Source organism: Macaca thibetana, chromosome 6, assembly GCF_024542745.1.
Source record: "Macaca thibetana thibetana isolate TM-01 chromosome 6, ASM2454274v1, whole genome shotgun sequence".
NCBI lineage: Eukaryota > Metazoa > Chordata > Mammalia > Primates > Cercopithecidae > Macaca > Macaca thibetana.
Window position 1 is genome coordinate 176260587 of NC_065583.1, and position 15163 is coordinate 176275749.

General features: G+C 61.4%; 2 protein-coding genes across 3 annotated transcripts in view; both read left to right on the plus strand.

The window, feature by feature from the left end:
* The window catches only part of CCDC127 (coiled-coil domain containing 127), a 417207-nt gene that overhangs the window by 142087 nt on the left and 259957 nt on the right, over nucleotides 1–15163 (plus strand). The window lies entirely within an intron of this gene.
* The window catches only part of SLC9A3 (solute carrier family 9 member A3), a 47189-nt gene that overhangs the window by 18766 nt on the left and 13260 nt on the right, over nucleotides 1–15163 (plus strand). Inside the window, exons 2-4 of the mRNA XM_050795353.1 lie at nucleotides 8421–8723; nucleotides 12098–12258; nucleotides 14676–14754. Of these exons, the coding sequence (XP_050651310.1) occupies nucleotides 8421–8723; nucleotides 12098–12258; nucleotides 14676–14754 (543 nt within the window). The remainder of the gene's footprint in view (nucleotides 1–8420; nucleotides 8724–12097; nucleotides 12259–14675; nucleotides 14755–15163) is intronic.

The following is a 15163-nucleotide window of genomic DNA, read 5'->3' on the forward strand; positions in this document are numbered from 1 at the left end:
AGTGGTTCACATTCATTTCATCTCCATGGTAGTCACTCCCCTCCCAACACGGCCACTCTCCCCACCCCCCATAATGGTCACTCTCTTCCCCCCACCATGGTCGCTCCCCACCTCCCCCAAAGTGACTCTCCCCGCCATGGTCGCTCCCCACCCCCCAGTCGCTCTCCCTGCCATGGTCACTCCCCACCCCCCCAGTCATTCTCCCGCCCATGGCCACTCCCCACACCCCCCACTGGCACTATCCCCCCCAGTCACTCTCCCCCCACAGTCACTCTCCCCACCATGGTCACTCCCCGCCCCTTCCAAAGGTCACCCCCAGCACATGTCCAGATGCTCCTCCCACAGCAGCCTCCCTCCCTTAAGAGCCTCTGAAGCTGAAAACTGAGGAGGCTGCTGTTTCTCATTTTCCAGGTCTCCAGCCACCGGGGCCGCCATCCCCTCATTCTATTAAAGGGGTCACTGCATCCATGCCATTCTGAGGCCTTTTCCCTTTTGTGCAGGGAAAGCAGGGGAGGGGTGGCTGCTGCTGGCCCCTGCTTCTCAGCGCTGTGCTCCGTGTGGCGCCCACATGGCCGCTGTGCCCCGCAGGCGTCTGCTGCTCTGCCAGGCACAGGCATCGGGTCTGGGAGCCACTTTGCTAGCTGAGGTGTGAGCCCCCGCTGTGTGCCACCCAACCATCCGCACCCCTGCCCTCTGAGACTCTGGCCTGGCCCCCAAGCAGGGGCCACGTCGGTGGCTGGCCAGGAGCTGGGCACGAACACCCCTTCTCCTTCAGCCCCCGCATTTAGAGACAGTAGCCTCACAGCTCTGAGGGGTACAGGTCCTGGTGCCCACAGCCCCCGAGGGAGACACTGCCCAGCAGCTGAGGGTTTGTCTGCTGTCCCCACCCCGAGCCCTCACCCAAGGGCAATAGGAGGAGCCAGTGGGGCCGTGAGCCTGGGGAGCCTGAGATCTGGCCGCTGCCACCGGACACACCAGAGGAGGCCCACGGAGTTCTCTCCTGAGGGCCAAATCCCATGGCCCCTGCAGCGGCTCAAGGTTCAGCCAGTCCTGGACCCTGCACGTCTACCGCCCTGGGCCCTCGCTGCAGCCCCGGGGGGCTGTGTCCTCACTTTACAGAGGGGAGCCTGAGGCAAGGAAGGCAGGTCACACCTCCTGGGTGGGTCACAGGATGTGGGGGCTGCAAGAACATGGGGAGACGCGTGCCCCTTGGGTTCCCCGGGGTTCGGAGCAGAGGAAGCCCCGCAGCGATGGCTTCTGGCACCTTCCCTCCCCAGGCGCCTCACGTAGGACACTGTCTCGCTTGCTGGAAGCTTCCACAGAAGCTTGTTCCCTTCCCTTGTTTAGTTGTTGATAAACCAAAGGCAAAAACACAGGGAGTGCTAAACTTCTGTGATTGATCAAGAGGGTTTTTCATAATTTCTACTTTGAAATGAATGATTTTACAGGGCAAGACAGAAGAGAGGGTGAAGTGTGAGGAAGGTGGGGGTGGGTGGGACCCTGAGAATCCAGGCACCGGGTGAAGATGGGAGCCCCCCAAGAGCTCTGGGAGCCCAGGTGTCTGTCCAGAGGCCCCAGCCTCGCGCAGACAATTCGCCGATTCAGGAGAAACCACTGCCGTGGATGAGATTTCCAGTGGACACGTCTTCTTTTCTTGCCCATTTCATGGAACAAGAAGAAAGTTCTTTATTAGTAACTCACACACACATTATACACATTGCAGGATTCTCTGCTTGCTTTTGATTTTCAGCAGTTTGACTATGACGTGCCCATAGGTATGATTTTCCCCATATTTGCATAGCTTGGGGTTTGCAAAATTTCTCAAACCTATAAATGTGTGTCTTTCAACAAACTGGGACATTTTCTACCATTCGTTCTTCAAGGTTCCCCTGCCCCATTTTCCCTTCTTTCCAGAGCTCCAGCTACACATACATTAGGCTTTTTTCTGGGGAGGATGGGACTTCGCTCTGTCTGTCACCCAGACTGGAGTGTGGCCTCGACCCCCCCCAGGCTCAATGGATCCTCTGGCCTCACCCCCTGAGTAGCTGGGACTATGGGCACAAACCACCAGGCTTAGCTAATTTTTAAATTTTTTTGTTGAGACGGGGTTTTGCTATGTTGCCTAGGCTGGTCTTGAACTCCTAGGTTCAAGCGATCCTCCTGCCTTGGCCTCCCAGAGTGCTGCGGCTACAGGCTGTTGATTTTGCCCCACAGACCAACGAGGCTCCGGTCACTTTAAAAAGTATTTTTTCTCCTTGTTTTTCCGATTGGATGATTTCTATTGATCTGTCTTCCAGTTCACTCTCTTTGCTGTCATTTCTGTCTGCTCGTAAGTCTATCCATTGAGTTTTTATGTCAGAGATTCTAGGGTTTCCACTTGGTTCTCTTTAATAAGTTCTATTTTAGGTGTCAGCAAACTACAGCCCGTGGGCTGCCCACTGGTTTTTGCAAAGTTTAACTGGAACACCCGTCTGTGTCGTTACGGCAGCTTTCGACGCCCATCTGTGTCATTACAGTGCTTTCAGCCACAGTGGTAGTGAGTGGTTGTGAAGCGATCCTCCTGTTGGCAGCTCGAAGAACCTGAAATACTGACAATCTGCCTTTAAGAAAAAACGTGCCAAGCCCTGTTCCACTGCACCGCTGCGGTTTGTCCTTTTTAAGTGATTATGAGGACGTTTCTTTTCTATCCTTGAGCAGCTGTTTTAGGCCCTTGTCTGCTGATTCCAGGGTCTGACCATCTTGAGTTCTCCTCTGATTTGAGCTGGGCCACATTCCCTCTTCTTCACGTGTCTCGTGACTCGGGTTGCCCCAGGACGTTGGGACCGGTGTCTTGCTGGGGCCTGTGTTCCGCTGTGGTCCCTGGAAGGCGCCACTGGGCCTCCGGTGGCTGAGGCTTGTTGCTGCTTTGAGCGAAGCCCTGAGATGGTGGCAGCTGGGATCTGCAGCCAGGTCTTTTCGCTGCTGTGGGCAGCTTGGGACCTGCCTGTATTCATCTGTTCTCAGGCTGCTAATAAGGGGGGCCGGGCCGTCTCGGAGGGGGCGGGGCCGTCTCACAGGGGGCGTGGCTGTCTCAGAGGAGGCGGGGCCGTCTCAGAGGGGCGTGGCTGTCTCAGAGGGGGCGTGGCCGTCTCAGAGGGGGCGTAGCTGTCTCAGAGGGGGCGGGGCTGTCTCGGAGGGGGCGGGGCTGTCTCGGAGGGGGCGGGGCTGTCTCGGAGGGGGCGGAGCGGCTGGGTCCCAGAGAGGAAGGGGTGTGGGGTCTTCCCGGCGTCCTGGACAGAGGCCGGCTGGCTCTGAGGCTGCCTTCATTCTGCCCCAGCGCTGTTGCTCAGGGTGGTTTGGAATTGAAGGATCTCCTGGTTCTCTAGGGAACCGCTGGCAATGTTCATGTTTCCATGTAAAACCCGACTAGGTTTGCCTGAGTGTTGTAAATGTACAATGTCTAAAAACACCTTGTGACTTGAGCGCAGAGCCCAATCCCGAACGGGCTGTTCTCGGTGCTGTGTGAACTTCATCTGGCAGGAAGCAGCTTCCCGGCCCCGAGGCCCGGCCTTGCTCGGAGAAGGGGTCCCCGCCCAGCCCCCCGGGAGCCGGCTCCCCTGTCCCACACCAACCGAGCACCCACTGGGAACCGCACCCACAGGCAGGGACGCGTGGGGTCACGCAGGCACATCTGCCAGGCTGCACGGTGGACGCCGTGAGCACCTTTACCTCTGCCCTGGGCTTGACGGCCGACACATTTACCGGGATTCCTCGCCGGTGCCCCGCAGGCGGGCAAAGTGATACTGAGGTCAACTGAGGTCAGAGTGCACTGGTGAGCTCCGCTGGACCTGCAGGGGCGGGTGGCGGAGAACTCAGACCCACGGCTCTGCTAGGAGAATGGGGTGGGCCCTGCGTGGGTCTCTGTGCATCTCTGTGTCTCTGTGCGTCCTGCACGTCTCTGTCTCTACGAGTCTGTGCGTGCACGTGTTCCTGCATGTGTCTGCGCCTGCCTGTGGAACGCCCCGGCCGCTTGTGCCCCGGAGAGTGGGTACCTGTGCTTCCGCCCGCCTTCCTGGCCTCGCTGCCCCCCCGCTCAGCCGGGCTGTTTCGGGGAGGCAGAGTTTAACCCTCCGGGACATGCTCCTGTTAAAGTAAAACCACAGGATTGACTGCGCTGTTGCATTTTTGTGGACTCGGCTGAATCTCTGTCACCTTGAAGGGTCCTTGGAGGCAGCGGAGGCCCCGGGCCTAACCAAGCGCCGTCCCTCTGTGCTCTGAGGGGTGTGACATGCGTCGGCTGTGGCCTTCCTGAGCGCCCCCGGGGCCCAGAGAGAAGCCCTTTCCGGCGCCCACTCCAGAAATGTCCGGTTTGCCAGCGCCGGCCCTTCCTCCTCCAGGCACAGGGTTTGTAATTAGAACTAAAAGCGTCTGTCCCCTGTCGTAACCATCAGGCCGCCAAGCCATTGTGTGCTTAATTAGCTGTGACTCTCCAGCCTCGGCAATCAGTTACCTAAGGGCCTGCATGTCTCCAGGTTTGTCCCCTTGTTTGGAAGCCACACAGGCTGCGGCAGACGGACTCAGGGCCCGGCCCCGTCCACACCGGACCCGTGTACACACCAGCCCCGTCCACACCGGACCCGTGTACACACCAGCCCCGTCCACACCGGACCCGTGTACACACCAGCCCCGTCCACACTGGCCCTGTCCACATCAGCCCCGTCCACACTGGCCCCGTGTCCACACTGGCCCCCAGCCCTGTCCACACTGGCCCTGTCTACACCAGCCCCGTGTCCACACCACCCCAGTCCACACCAGCCTGGTGTCCACACCGGCCCCATCCACACCACCCCAGTCCGTACCAGCCCTATCTACACCAGCCGCATCCATACCGGCCCCATCCACACTGGCCCCATAAGCAAAGGCTGGATTTTCCAGCTGACAAAGAACCTCGTGTCGGTAGGAAGGATCAGTGCCCAGCAGGGGAGCAAGTCAACTGGACTCATTCACAGAACAGGGGGTTGCTCACGCGTCACCCACAGGTTGTCAGAGGCTGTTAGGCTGGGCCTCTCAGGAGATGCGGCTCACGCCTGCCTGGACGGTGGGAATGGGTGCGGCTCCTCCCCCGTGGGCAGGTGGGACCGGCACGTCCCATGCAGAGGGACACAGGTGAGCTCCCAACTCAACACGCACACACCCTGAAGACTACAGGAGCTGCCCTCCGATGCGCAGCACATGGGAAAAGGCGTGTCCAACACTCTTTCCAACCCCGGATGGCAGAATGTTGGAAACCACCGCCATCTCGCCTACGCGGCGTTTGTGCGTATGTATGTATATTTTCTCAGTGACTACCAAGGTCAGAGGATGTTTTCTGTGGATTTTCAGGGCTTACTTCTGAGCAGGAGTGTTTGGTCTGAAGCCAGCCTGTCCCTCACCCACCCGTGTCCCAGTTAACAGGCTTTTACCGTAACCAGCGGCCGCACTGCAGTGTGGCGGAGGGTCCGCAGTGGTGCCGGGAGCACCCAGGTGTGAGTCCCCAGGGCACAGAGTTGCGTTGTTGTTTTTGAAGACAAAGCTGGTCCCTGCATCCCTGACCTGCTGGCCCCGCAGTTGTCTCGGGTAGCTTCACAATGGTGGTGATCGCTGTGAATCTAATTTTGAAAGACTGTGGCTAAAAGACCCAAGCCCTGAAAAAAAAGGCCCTGGGCCAAGTGTTTGCAGCCACCAAGGGCGAGTGTGTCCTGGAGCTCCGAGGCTCCTGCTGCTTCCCAGGTCTGACCTTCGGCCACGGTGCCCCCACCTGGGGGTGCACGGTCTCTGTGGTCACTGGATTTTATCCTCAAAGCGGCCCACATGCCGGCGGGCACTGAGGGGCCACAAGTGCCCCACTGGCTGCTCCACAAGCCCTATTGGACAAACACCATCTCCTGGGTCTTGTGACCCTGGAAAGGGGAGGACAGGTGAGCCGGTTACCCCTACAGGAGCCAGCCTGGGACGTGGGCAGAGGCAAAAAATGTGCGTCGTGTAGAAAACAGCGGCCTGGGTGGGTCTCGCCAGGGGCTGGGCAGCCTCCAGGGGTCACCATCACCACGGCTGTGCCAGGCTTTGCTAGGCACTCGTGGGGCAGCAGTGGAGGTGACGACGTCACCAAAGACAGATGTGAGAGGCACAGGCTGGCCTGTGGGTGGGCAGGCGCTGGCACTGGGCATAGACCACCCTGGTCTTCCTAACACAGCTCGGGATACCAAGGCCAGGATTTACAACCCTCAGGAAGGAACAGAAGGTGGTAAACTCCACTTCTCTCTGGACATTAATAAAGAAATCAGGAGGCTGCAGATGTGGGAACACCTGCCCCAGGCCTTCCTGCACCACAGGGACCCCCCAGCAGGACTCCCAAAGGCCTCGGAGCCCTTAGTGTGCAGATTCCCAGGCCAGCCTAGGACCTGCTGAGTTCCGGGTGTGGAGAGGGCCCCAGGCTGCCCTGAGCAGAGGCCACAGACTTCCTCTCGCAGGCCTGGAAGGTGCCACCCATGTCTCTTCCCAAAAGCTCTGTGAGGCCAGGTCTGTCTTTGGCCACCACAGGGACCAGGCCGTGGAGCCCAGAGGAGGAGAAGGGCCCCAGTTTTCCTGCTGGGCTGCCAGCCCCGTGAGCCCAGATCTGGGGAGGGTGCTGCTGAGGAGTGGGCTGTCGGGGCACGCGTTAGGGCCATCGGGGGCCTCAGAGAGCCTGTGGGGCACATGGTGGGGACAGGGGTCCACAGCAGGACCTCCGATCCTGAAAGCAGGGACCTCTGAACCCTGATGCCTCCCAGAGCTGGTGTTTTGGAATCTGGAGCAGCAGGCAGAGCTGCTGTCCTTGGGACGGGGTTGGGAGACCGCAGTGCAGTGCTGGTGGCTGGACAGGTGTGGGGCTTGTGCCTGCCACCCTCCCCAGAGGGGCCCATGCCGCCTGTGGTATTTGGTGTAAGACCATCTACGGGGAAGGGACAGCAAATCCAAAACAGCAGCTCCCTCCTCTGGGCCAGCACCTGGCCCCGCAAGAACTCCATAATTACAAGGGGAAAAACAGGCAGGGAGGGCCGAGCTCGTCCGGGCCACGCAGTCGGGAAGGGGGGGACACGGCCGCTGCCTCCAGCTGTGCTGACACGTTCTTCGGAGGCAGGTGGTCTGCGAGGGAGCCTCCCTGTTCCCACTGCTCTGTGCTTAAATGGGGTCTCGGCCATCTCAGGAGACAACTTTTCTTTAAATTTCAAGGAAGACTTAATAACCAGCAGCTGAGGGAATGAAGAAGCTCATTATCCCTTACATCACCTAAGCCGGAGGACACACCTCATTTGTCAGCCTTCCCACTATTTTGAAATCAGGCCGAGCGCAGGAATTCTCATCACCCTTTTTTTTTCTGAGTCCAATTAAAACACAGGAGATGTGGCCCAGATAGGTGCCTGCACCCCCACCCACAGGGCAGGGCAGAGCCTCTAACTCCGAGGTCCTGGCAGGGGCGATGGTGCTGGGGGACGGGGTGAAGCACGTTGGCTCCATGGGGGGTCCCCAGGGCCTGCTGTCCACCCTCAAGCTCACCTGTGGGGAGTGGAGTAGGTCGTCATTGGTGGGACCCAGAGACCCTTCCTAGAAGGCCCCACCCAGGGGCTGTGATCCCAGGAGAGGGGGCACGAGGAGAGGGGGTGACAGGTGACAACCTCCGGAGGGGTCTGAAACACCAGCCTCAAGTGGGAGCAGACTCTGGCCACCTCAGGGACAGTCAGCGTGAGCTCAGACCTTGGTCACCGAGGCACAAGGCACAGAGCGAATCAGGGACCCAGGGGGACCAGAACCAGCCGGGCGGGGGGACGGCAGTTCAGAGGCCCCCACCGTCCACCCAGCACAGGCCTCCACCCCGTAGCACCCGCACCCTCCTCCAACGGACTCCCTTCTGGGGGCGCCAGCAACTGCCCCTGTAGCCTCCTCCTTCCCAGCCCTCTTGGGCTCCCTGAAAAGTCGGGGGGGCCTGCAGCTCTGAGCCCCGTGGGACCTGGTCACCTGGACCTCCCTCCCCTGCCCCGAGGGCCCTGCCCTGACCTCCCTTCCCTCACCCGTGGGTTTCCTCCACCTCCCTGCCTTCCCCCACAGGTCCCCCCTGACCTCCCTCCCCTCCCCTGCAGGTGCCCCCATCTCCCTCCCCTCCGCCGCGGGTTCCCGCCACCTCCCTGCCCTCTCCTGAGGCCCCACCCCGACTTCCCTCCCCTCCCCTGTGGGTCCCCCCCAGCTTTCTCCCTTCCCCCACAAGTCCCCCCGACCTCCCTCCCCTCCCCTCCCCGACAGGCCCTGCCCCAACGTTCCTCCCCTCCCCCACGGGTCCCCACACCTCCCTCCCCTCCCCCGCAGCCCAGCCCTGACCTCCCTCTCTCCCCTGCAGCCCAGCCCTGACCTCCCTCCCTCCCCCGCAGGGTTCCACCTGTCCCACAAGGTCACCAGCGTGGTTCCCGAGAGCGCCCTGCTCATCGTGCTGGGCCTGGTGCTGGGCGGCATCGTCTGGGCGGCCGACCACATCGCGTCCTTCACACTGACGCCCACCGTCTTCTTCTTCTACCTGCTGCCTCCCATTGTGCTGGACGCCGGCTACTTCATGCCCAACCGACTCTTCTTTGGCAACCTGGGCACCATCCTGCTGTACGCTGTCGTGGGCACCGTGTGGAACGCGGCCACCACCGGCCTGTCGCTCTATGGCGTGTTCCTCAGCGGGCTCATGGGTGAGTCTGCACCGCCGCTGCCCCGGCCAGGGCTCAGGGTGGGGCCCGGGAGGGGCCGGGCTGACTCAGCTCAGAGAGGTCGAGGTGCCGCACCCAGGCCTCCAGGCGGTAAGTGTCGGGGGAGAAATGTGACTGGCAGCCCCATAGGCCCTCGTGGCCGAGGCCGGTCCCTTGCGCGTCCCCAGCCCCCAGCACACTTTCTGCTTGGGGAGGCGTTCCCATCTCAGCAGCTCGTCTGGGGGGCTGTAGGTGGCTGGGGGCTGCCTCTCAACTGGCCAGAGGTCGGGGTCCGTCCACACTCACCGGCCTCCAGGTCCCAGGGAGACGAGGAGGACTGCAGAGCCTGGTGTATCGGGCATCGTTCCTCCTAGCCTGTGTGCCGGAGCCGCTCGGCTACCACTGCACCCATGTGGCTGCAGCCATATCTGGAGCCACAGCGGCCTGTGTGGTTTTGGTCTTGGGTGCTTTGTCTCTCAGGCACCGCCTCCCACCCTGGAGCCGGATCATGCATGGCTGGAACCTCCCGATATGCCAGGTGTGGTGCAGCCCTGATGCCCGCCGCTGCTGCCGGAGATGCTACAGCTTTGACCAGCTGGGCCCCACAGCTGAGCACAGGCCTCCGGTACCTGCTGCCCTCATCTGGCCTCCCCTCCTGTCTGGAGAATTCAGCCTCAAACATGTCCACCAGCTGAACCGGACTCACAAGAATTGCCAATTTTCCGTCTGGTTCAAGGGAGAGCATGGCCCGGCCTCTCCATGGGAATCAAGGGGCTGAAACCTGAGACCACAGTGGAGAAAGAGGAGCTCCCGGGTTGGGGCCACCCCTCCCCAGCATGTGGTCCCCTGGGGCCTTCTCACTCCTCCCTGGAGCCCTTGCCATCCGGCATCACCCACCAGGCGCAGCCCAGGGAAAGCTGCCGAGGGTGCAGACAGGCTCATGGATGGCAGGCTCGGGCCGGCGCTGTGGGTGTCACCCGTCATGTGGGCAATGCCATAGGTGTCAGGACACACCTCAGACAGGGCAGCCGCCCTCGCCACCGGACCCAAGGGAAAGCCTCAGGGGTTGTAGCAGACTCCTGGACCTGCGGCCCCTCGAGGGTCATGCCTACCTTGCCAGATGGCCCCTCGCCCATGAGATCCCAGCCAAGCGCTTCCTCCCAGCCGTGTCGAGTGTGGGACGGAGTAGCCTTTGACCAGTCTGGCCGTCAGGGCCACTCCTTTGAGAGCCAGGCACACTCCATGGCTCCGTGGCTGCTGGTCCCGATGGTCCCCGCCTAGCACTGGCCAGACACTGCCGGATTTCCCTTGTACGAAGCAGAATGTCCTCAGTGCGACTGGCCGAGCCTGGAGGAGGACGTCCTTGCTGCGCCTGCACCATGAAGCCTGGAGGACTCGCAACACCAGGACGTCGGCCCTGGCCCACCCCTGCCCCTCGCCGCACTGGGCTCCACTGTCCTCCAACAGCGCTGCTTGTGGGAAACACGTGTCCCGGCCATCACTGTGCCCTCTCGAGGGAGGCCGCTCCCCAGGTGACATGGATGCTGGAGGCCTGCGCTCAGCCTCGGGGCCCAGGTGGTCAAAGCTGGGTGCTGCTTGAGGTCCTGGAACAGAGATGCCCATGGCCGGCAGGTCCGTCCCATTCCTGGGAGTCCTAGAGAGCTGGGAGGCTGCGACTGACCAAGCCCTGTGGAGCGTCTCAAGGCCAGATGTGCCCCACGGGAAAGGGTCGACATGGCAGTGCTGGCCTGGGGGCTGTCCGGGCAGCATGGGGACAGGCCCTACGGGAGCTTCAGGCATCAGAGGCCCTTGCACAGGCAAAGCACATGGTGGAGAGAGGCCTGGAACACACAGTCTGGTGGCATGAACCCTCCTGGCATGGCCAGCACATGGGCAACTGCCCAGACGGGAAGGCTGCTGGCCGGGGAGTTTGAACGCAGCTGACCCCAGGACCCCTGCCTGCTTGGAGTCCCAGGACATCCACCAGGGCCATCAGTGCCCTGGGGGTGGCAGAGCCAGGAGGCTGAGTTTAAAGATGACCTTGAAGGGGATTCGCATCCTGAAGCCTGAGCGTGGAGGTGGAGAAGGCTTGTGTGGTTCCCATTCCAACGCGAAGACTTTAACTCCCCGAACGCTGGTTCTTCTGGCATCTGTCACTTCCTCGGGGTGTTGTGATGCTGGCCAGAGGCTGCCGGCGCTTAGGAGCTCACAGCAAACTCGGGGTTTAGTCACCGCAGAGACGACCCCAATCTGTCCCCACCCAGGCGCTAGCAAAGAAACCCCTGGTCAGGCTGCTCTCTGCTGTCTCCTGGGGCCCGTCTGGCTCCAGGGACAAACCCCCCACAAGCCCGAGCCTCAGGCCAGAGGGGTGGTGGGTTCCACTCCAGCCCAGCAGAGAGGCAGAAGCTGTGTGTGGGCGGGGGGCTCATTGGGGGCAGCCCCTCCCTGGGTGGCCTCTCCCACACCCTCACGTCTCCTGGTCCCTGGACCCTCACGGCCGGGAAGGCAGCAGAGAGGCCCAGTGTCCTCTGAGCCCTGCGGCCGTGAACGAGGGCAGGCTCTCGGGGCCATGCGGCCACACTCAGTTCCCTGAGGGTCCCCTGGAGCCTGGCACCTCCACATGGCCTCCATGAGGCCTGAACCCTGGGTTGAATGGCAAAGACTTGTGAAGGATGAGGCTGCATTTCAGTAAAACCTCCCCAGTGAGGGGCACCAGAGCCCACAGGCAGGTGCACCAGAGCCCACAGGCAGATGCAGGGAGGGAAGCCAGCCGGGAGCTGGGGACCACATGGACCCATGTCTTTCAGGTCCCTTGCTCCCACCGCAGCCCTGCTCATCCCCACAGTCTTCCCCCACATCCCCAACAGCCCTCCCACCTGCCCCTCCCTGGCTGTGCCCCACGGTGCTGTGTGTCCCAGCTCCAGGCCTGTCCTAGGTCAGCCCCACTTGCTCCTCCTGGGACGTCACTCCAGGTGATGGGCCCCCGTCCTCCCCGGCATGCAGTCCCCCTGCACCCACCTGCCTCAGACGCCTTCACTGCTGGGCTGGGAACCCTGGTGTTGCAGCGGGAGGGGCTTGATTCTCTTTAGGCTGCGCTGTGCCAGCTGAGGCCCCCATCCACCCAAATACGAAGGAGAGGGCCAGGGTTGGTCTGTCTGTCTGTCTGTCTTGCTCAGATGGGATAGGCCCCCTAGGAAGACACCAGCCTTCCCTGGAGGGCGCTGGGGCCTGTGGGAGGGATGCAGGAGGCTGACCCAGCTCCTCATGCCACCAGCGCCAGCCAGACAGGCTCAGACCCCCGACCGAGCCTCTCCCCAGGGCCCTCCTTCTCTGGTGGCGGGTCCTGCAGCTGCCCCACGGCCCGGCTTGTCTTCCAGGCGACCTGAAGATCGGGCTGCTGGACTTCCTCCTCTTTGGCAGCCTCATTGCTGCTGTGGACCCGGTGGCCGTCCTGGCTGTGTTTGAGGAGGTCCACGTCAACGAGGTCCTGTTCATCATCGTCTTCGGGGAGTCGCTGCTGAATGACGCAGTCACCGTGGTGAGCAACAGAACCACTGCTCCACAGCAGCCAAGCCGTGGGAGGCCTAGGCCCCGTCTCACCCCTCATCAGTCAGTCAGCAAAGAGGGTGTGGAACTCTGTCCCCAAACTCCCCTCCCGGGGGCGTCCCATCCCTCCACCTCCCTCCTCCCAGCTCAGAACCACAGGCGGCTTTCGCCAGGCTTCTTTGGGCTTTCAGTTCCTAGGCCTGGCCTGCCCACTCCATAGCTTCAGGGTTAATGATGCTGCTGTTGAAATCCCACCCTCCTGGTCCCCAGAGCGTCTGTGACTTTGGACCCATAGTTACTGCCACCCATTCCTGAGTTCCTAAAAAATACGTGAATGACCAGGCACAGTGGCTCACGCCTGTAATCCCAGCACTGTGGGAGGCTGAGGCAGGTGGATCACCTGAGGTCAGCAGTTCGAGACCAGCCTGGCCAACATGGTGAAACCCCATCTCTACTAAAAATACAGAACTTAGCCAGGGGTGGTGGCAGGTGCCTATAATCCCAGCTACTCAGGAGGCTGAGACAGGAGAATCGCCTGAAACTAGGAGGCGGAGGTTGCAGTGAGTGGAGATCACGCCACTGCACTGCAGCCTGGGCGACACAGTGAGACTCCATCTCCAATAAAATAAATACATGCATAAGCAAACAACAAAATCCCACAGGAACCGTGTAATCTGCCAGGGCTGCCTAACAAAGTACCACAGGTCTGGTGCCTTGGACGACATTTATTCTTGCACCGTTCTGGATCACGGTGTCAGCGCAGTGGGCTCCTGTGGGACCCTGGTCCTGGGCTTGAAGACGGTGCCTTCCTGTGTCCTCACATGGCTGTCCCTGTGCGAATGTGCCCTAATCTCCTCCTCTTACAGGGACATGGGTCCGATTGGATCAGGGTCCACCCCGGTGACCTCACTGTGCCGTACTCCCCTCTTTAACACTCACATGCCCAGGTCCTGGGGAGTTTAATGTGGGAATTTCAGGGGCACAATCTGGCCCACGACAGAGGTGAAGGGAGGGAAACAGCTGGTGCTGACGGCAGAGCACGGAGGGTGTGTGGTCCCTCGAGGAGACGGCGTTCCAGGAGCTTGCCAGGCTCTGTGGGTGGGTGGGGGGGATGGATGGTGCCTTCACAGAGGCCCAAAGGCCACGTCAGCGCTCAGCAAGGCCAGGAGAAGATTCAGGAACCCTGAGGAACACGGTTGCCACTTCACAGTGGCAATTGTGACGTTTCAAAGCCAATCCCATCAAATGCGGCCACTGCCTCCCGGAAGTGAGTCATGGGGCGACCAGAGGGGCACGTGCAGAGCAGACCTCTTAGGAACCGTCAGTGAGGCCAGCCCTGAGCCCGGCCCTGGCGCCACCGCAGCCCCCACACTGCCCCAGCCCCGCGTCGCCCCTGCCCGTCCTCCCCCAGCCCCGAGGACCCTGCAGGCACAGCCGGAAGGAAGCATGTGGTCAGTTTCCTCTCCCCTCTAAAAGTGCCTGCGGCTTCTCTAAGAAACCCGGCAGCTTCTCATGTTCCCTTAGGGTTCTGGGAAGAGGAAAGTCCTGTGGGTGTCACACACCAGATTGCAAAGATATCCTCAGGGGAATCTGGGAAGTGGGACTTAATCGCACAAGGAATACAAAGCCTTGTGTGCCCCGCAGCCCTGCAGCTCCCGTCCCTGTAGAAGTAAGTCTCCCAAGAGGTTGTCTTCCCTCCCAGCTGGATTTTCATTAAAAAGCCCAGCTCCGAGAAGGCCCCAGGAGACCCCGGGACCCTCATGGGCACCCCCCGCCCCACCCTGCATTTGCAAACACAACTTACACGCCTGCCTCAGGGTCCTCTCCCACCTTGACCAGAGCCAGAGACACAGAGCTGGGCTCAGCCAGGTTCTCCCCAGGGGCCTCGGCCCACCCAGGACGGCCCCCGGCAGGTCCCACCTGCATCGTCGCTTTGCTCGGCGTGGAGCCCAGGGTGTGGATAAGGTTTCCCCGCATTTTATCTCCGGGTCTTGCTGGGCTAAGGTTTAAAAACACGCGAAGACAGCAGGGGCTAGAACCAGCACAGCAGTGAAGTCACTCAAACTGAAACCCTGGGTTTGTCTCCGTAAATGAGACTCAGAATTCGAATGGCAGGTGAGCTTTGCGGCTGCCCCTGTTTTGCAGAGGATAGGAAGAGGCCAGCTTTGCTCCCGAAGCTTCTAGTCCCCTCCAGAACAGTCTTTTGCCCCCTGTGTCCTCCTGGCCTCTGGGCTCTGGGCTCTGGCCTTCTCCCCTTTGGGGGCCATTGCCCTGTGATGATTTTCCTTCCAACGGCCTCGGGTGCCGTGGGCTCCACACTCAGGCCATGTCTGGGGAGGCCCAGGCCCCGGAGAGGGGGTGGCGCTGACCAAGGACCACCCAACGCCCTGCCCGTCTCTGTCCCCGCAGGTCCTGTACAATGTGTTTGAATCTTTCGTGGCGCTGGGAGGTGACAATGTGACTGGCGTGGACTGCGTGAAAGGCATAGGTGTGTAGCCGTGGGTCGGGGGAGTGGGCGGCTGTGTCTCCTCTGGGGCCGACTCTCTTCTCTCCACACCTGGCCCGCAGCCCATGCAGAGAAAAGCTTTGCACTCAAAGCTGCTGCACTGGGCCCTCTGTCCATGTCACGTCCCCTTCCAGAGCGATTCACACACGATTTGAAACAGTCCTGGGGGTTCCTGGGTGTTTCCCGGAACAGGGATGAGGGCAGCCAGGTCTCCCTGGGAGAGACGGCCGGATGGGGCCTGGGGCCAGGCTCCCGGGGGCACAGGAGGGTCCCCTCCCCTGAGAGGTGCTGAGACCAGGCCCAGTCTCCAGGAGAGTGAGGAACCCACCCCCTTTCCCGGGCTCCCAGCACTTCCGCGCAGTCACCAGGCGGCCCCTGGCGAGGAAGGGCC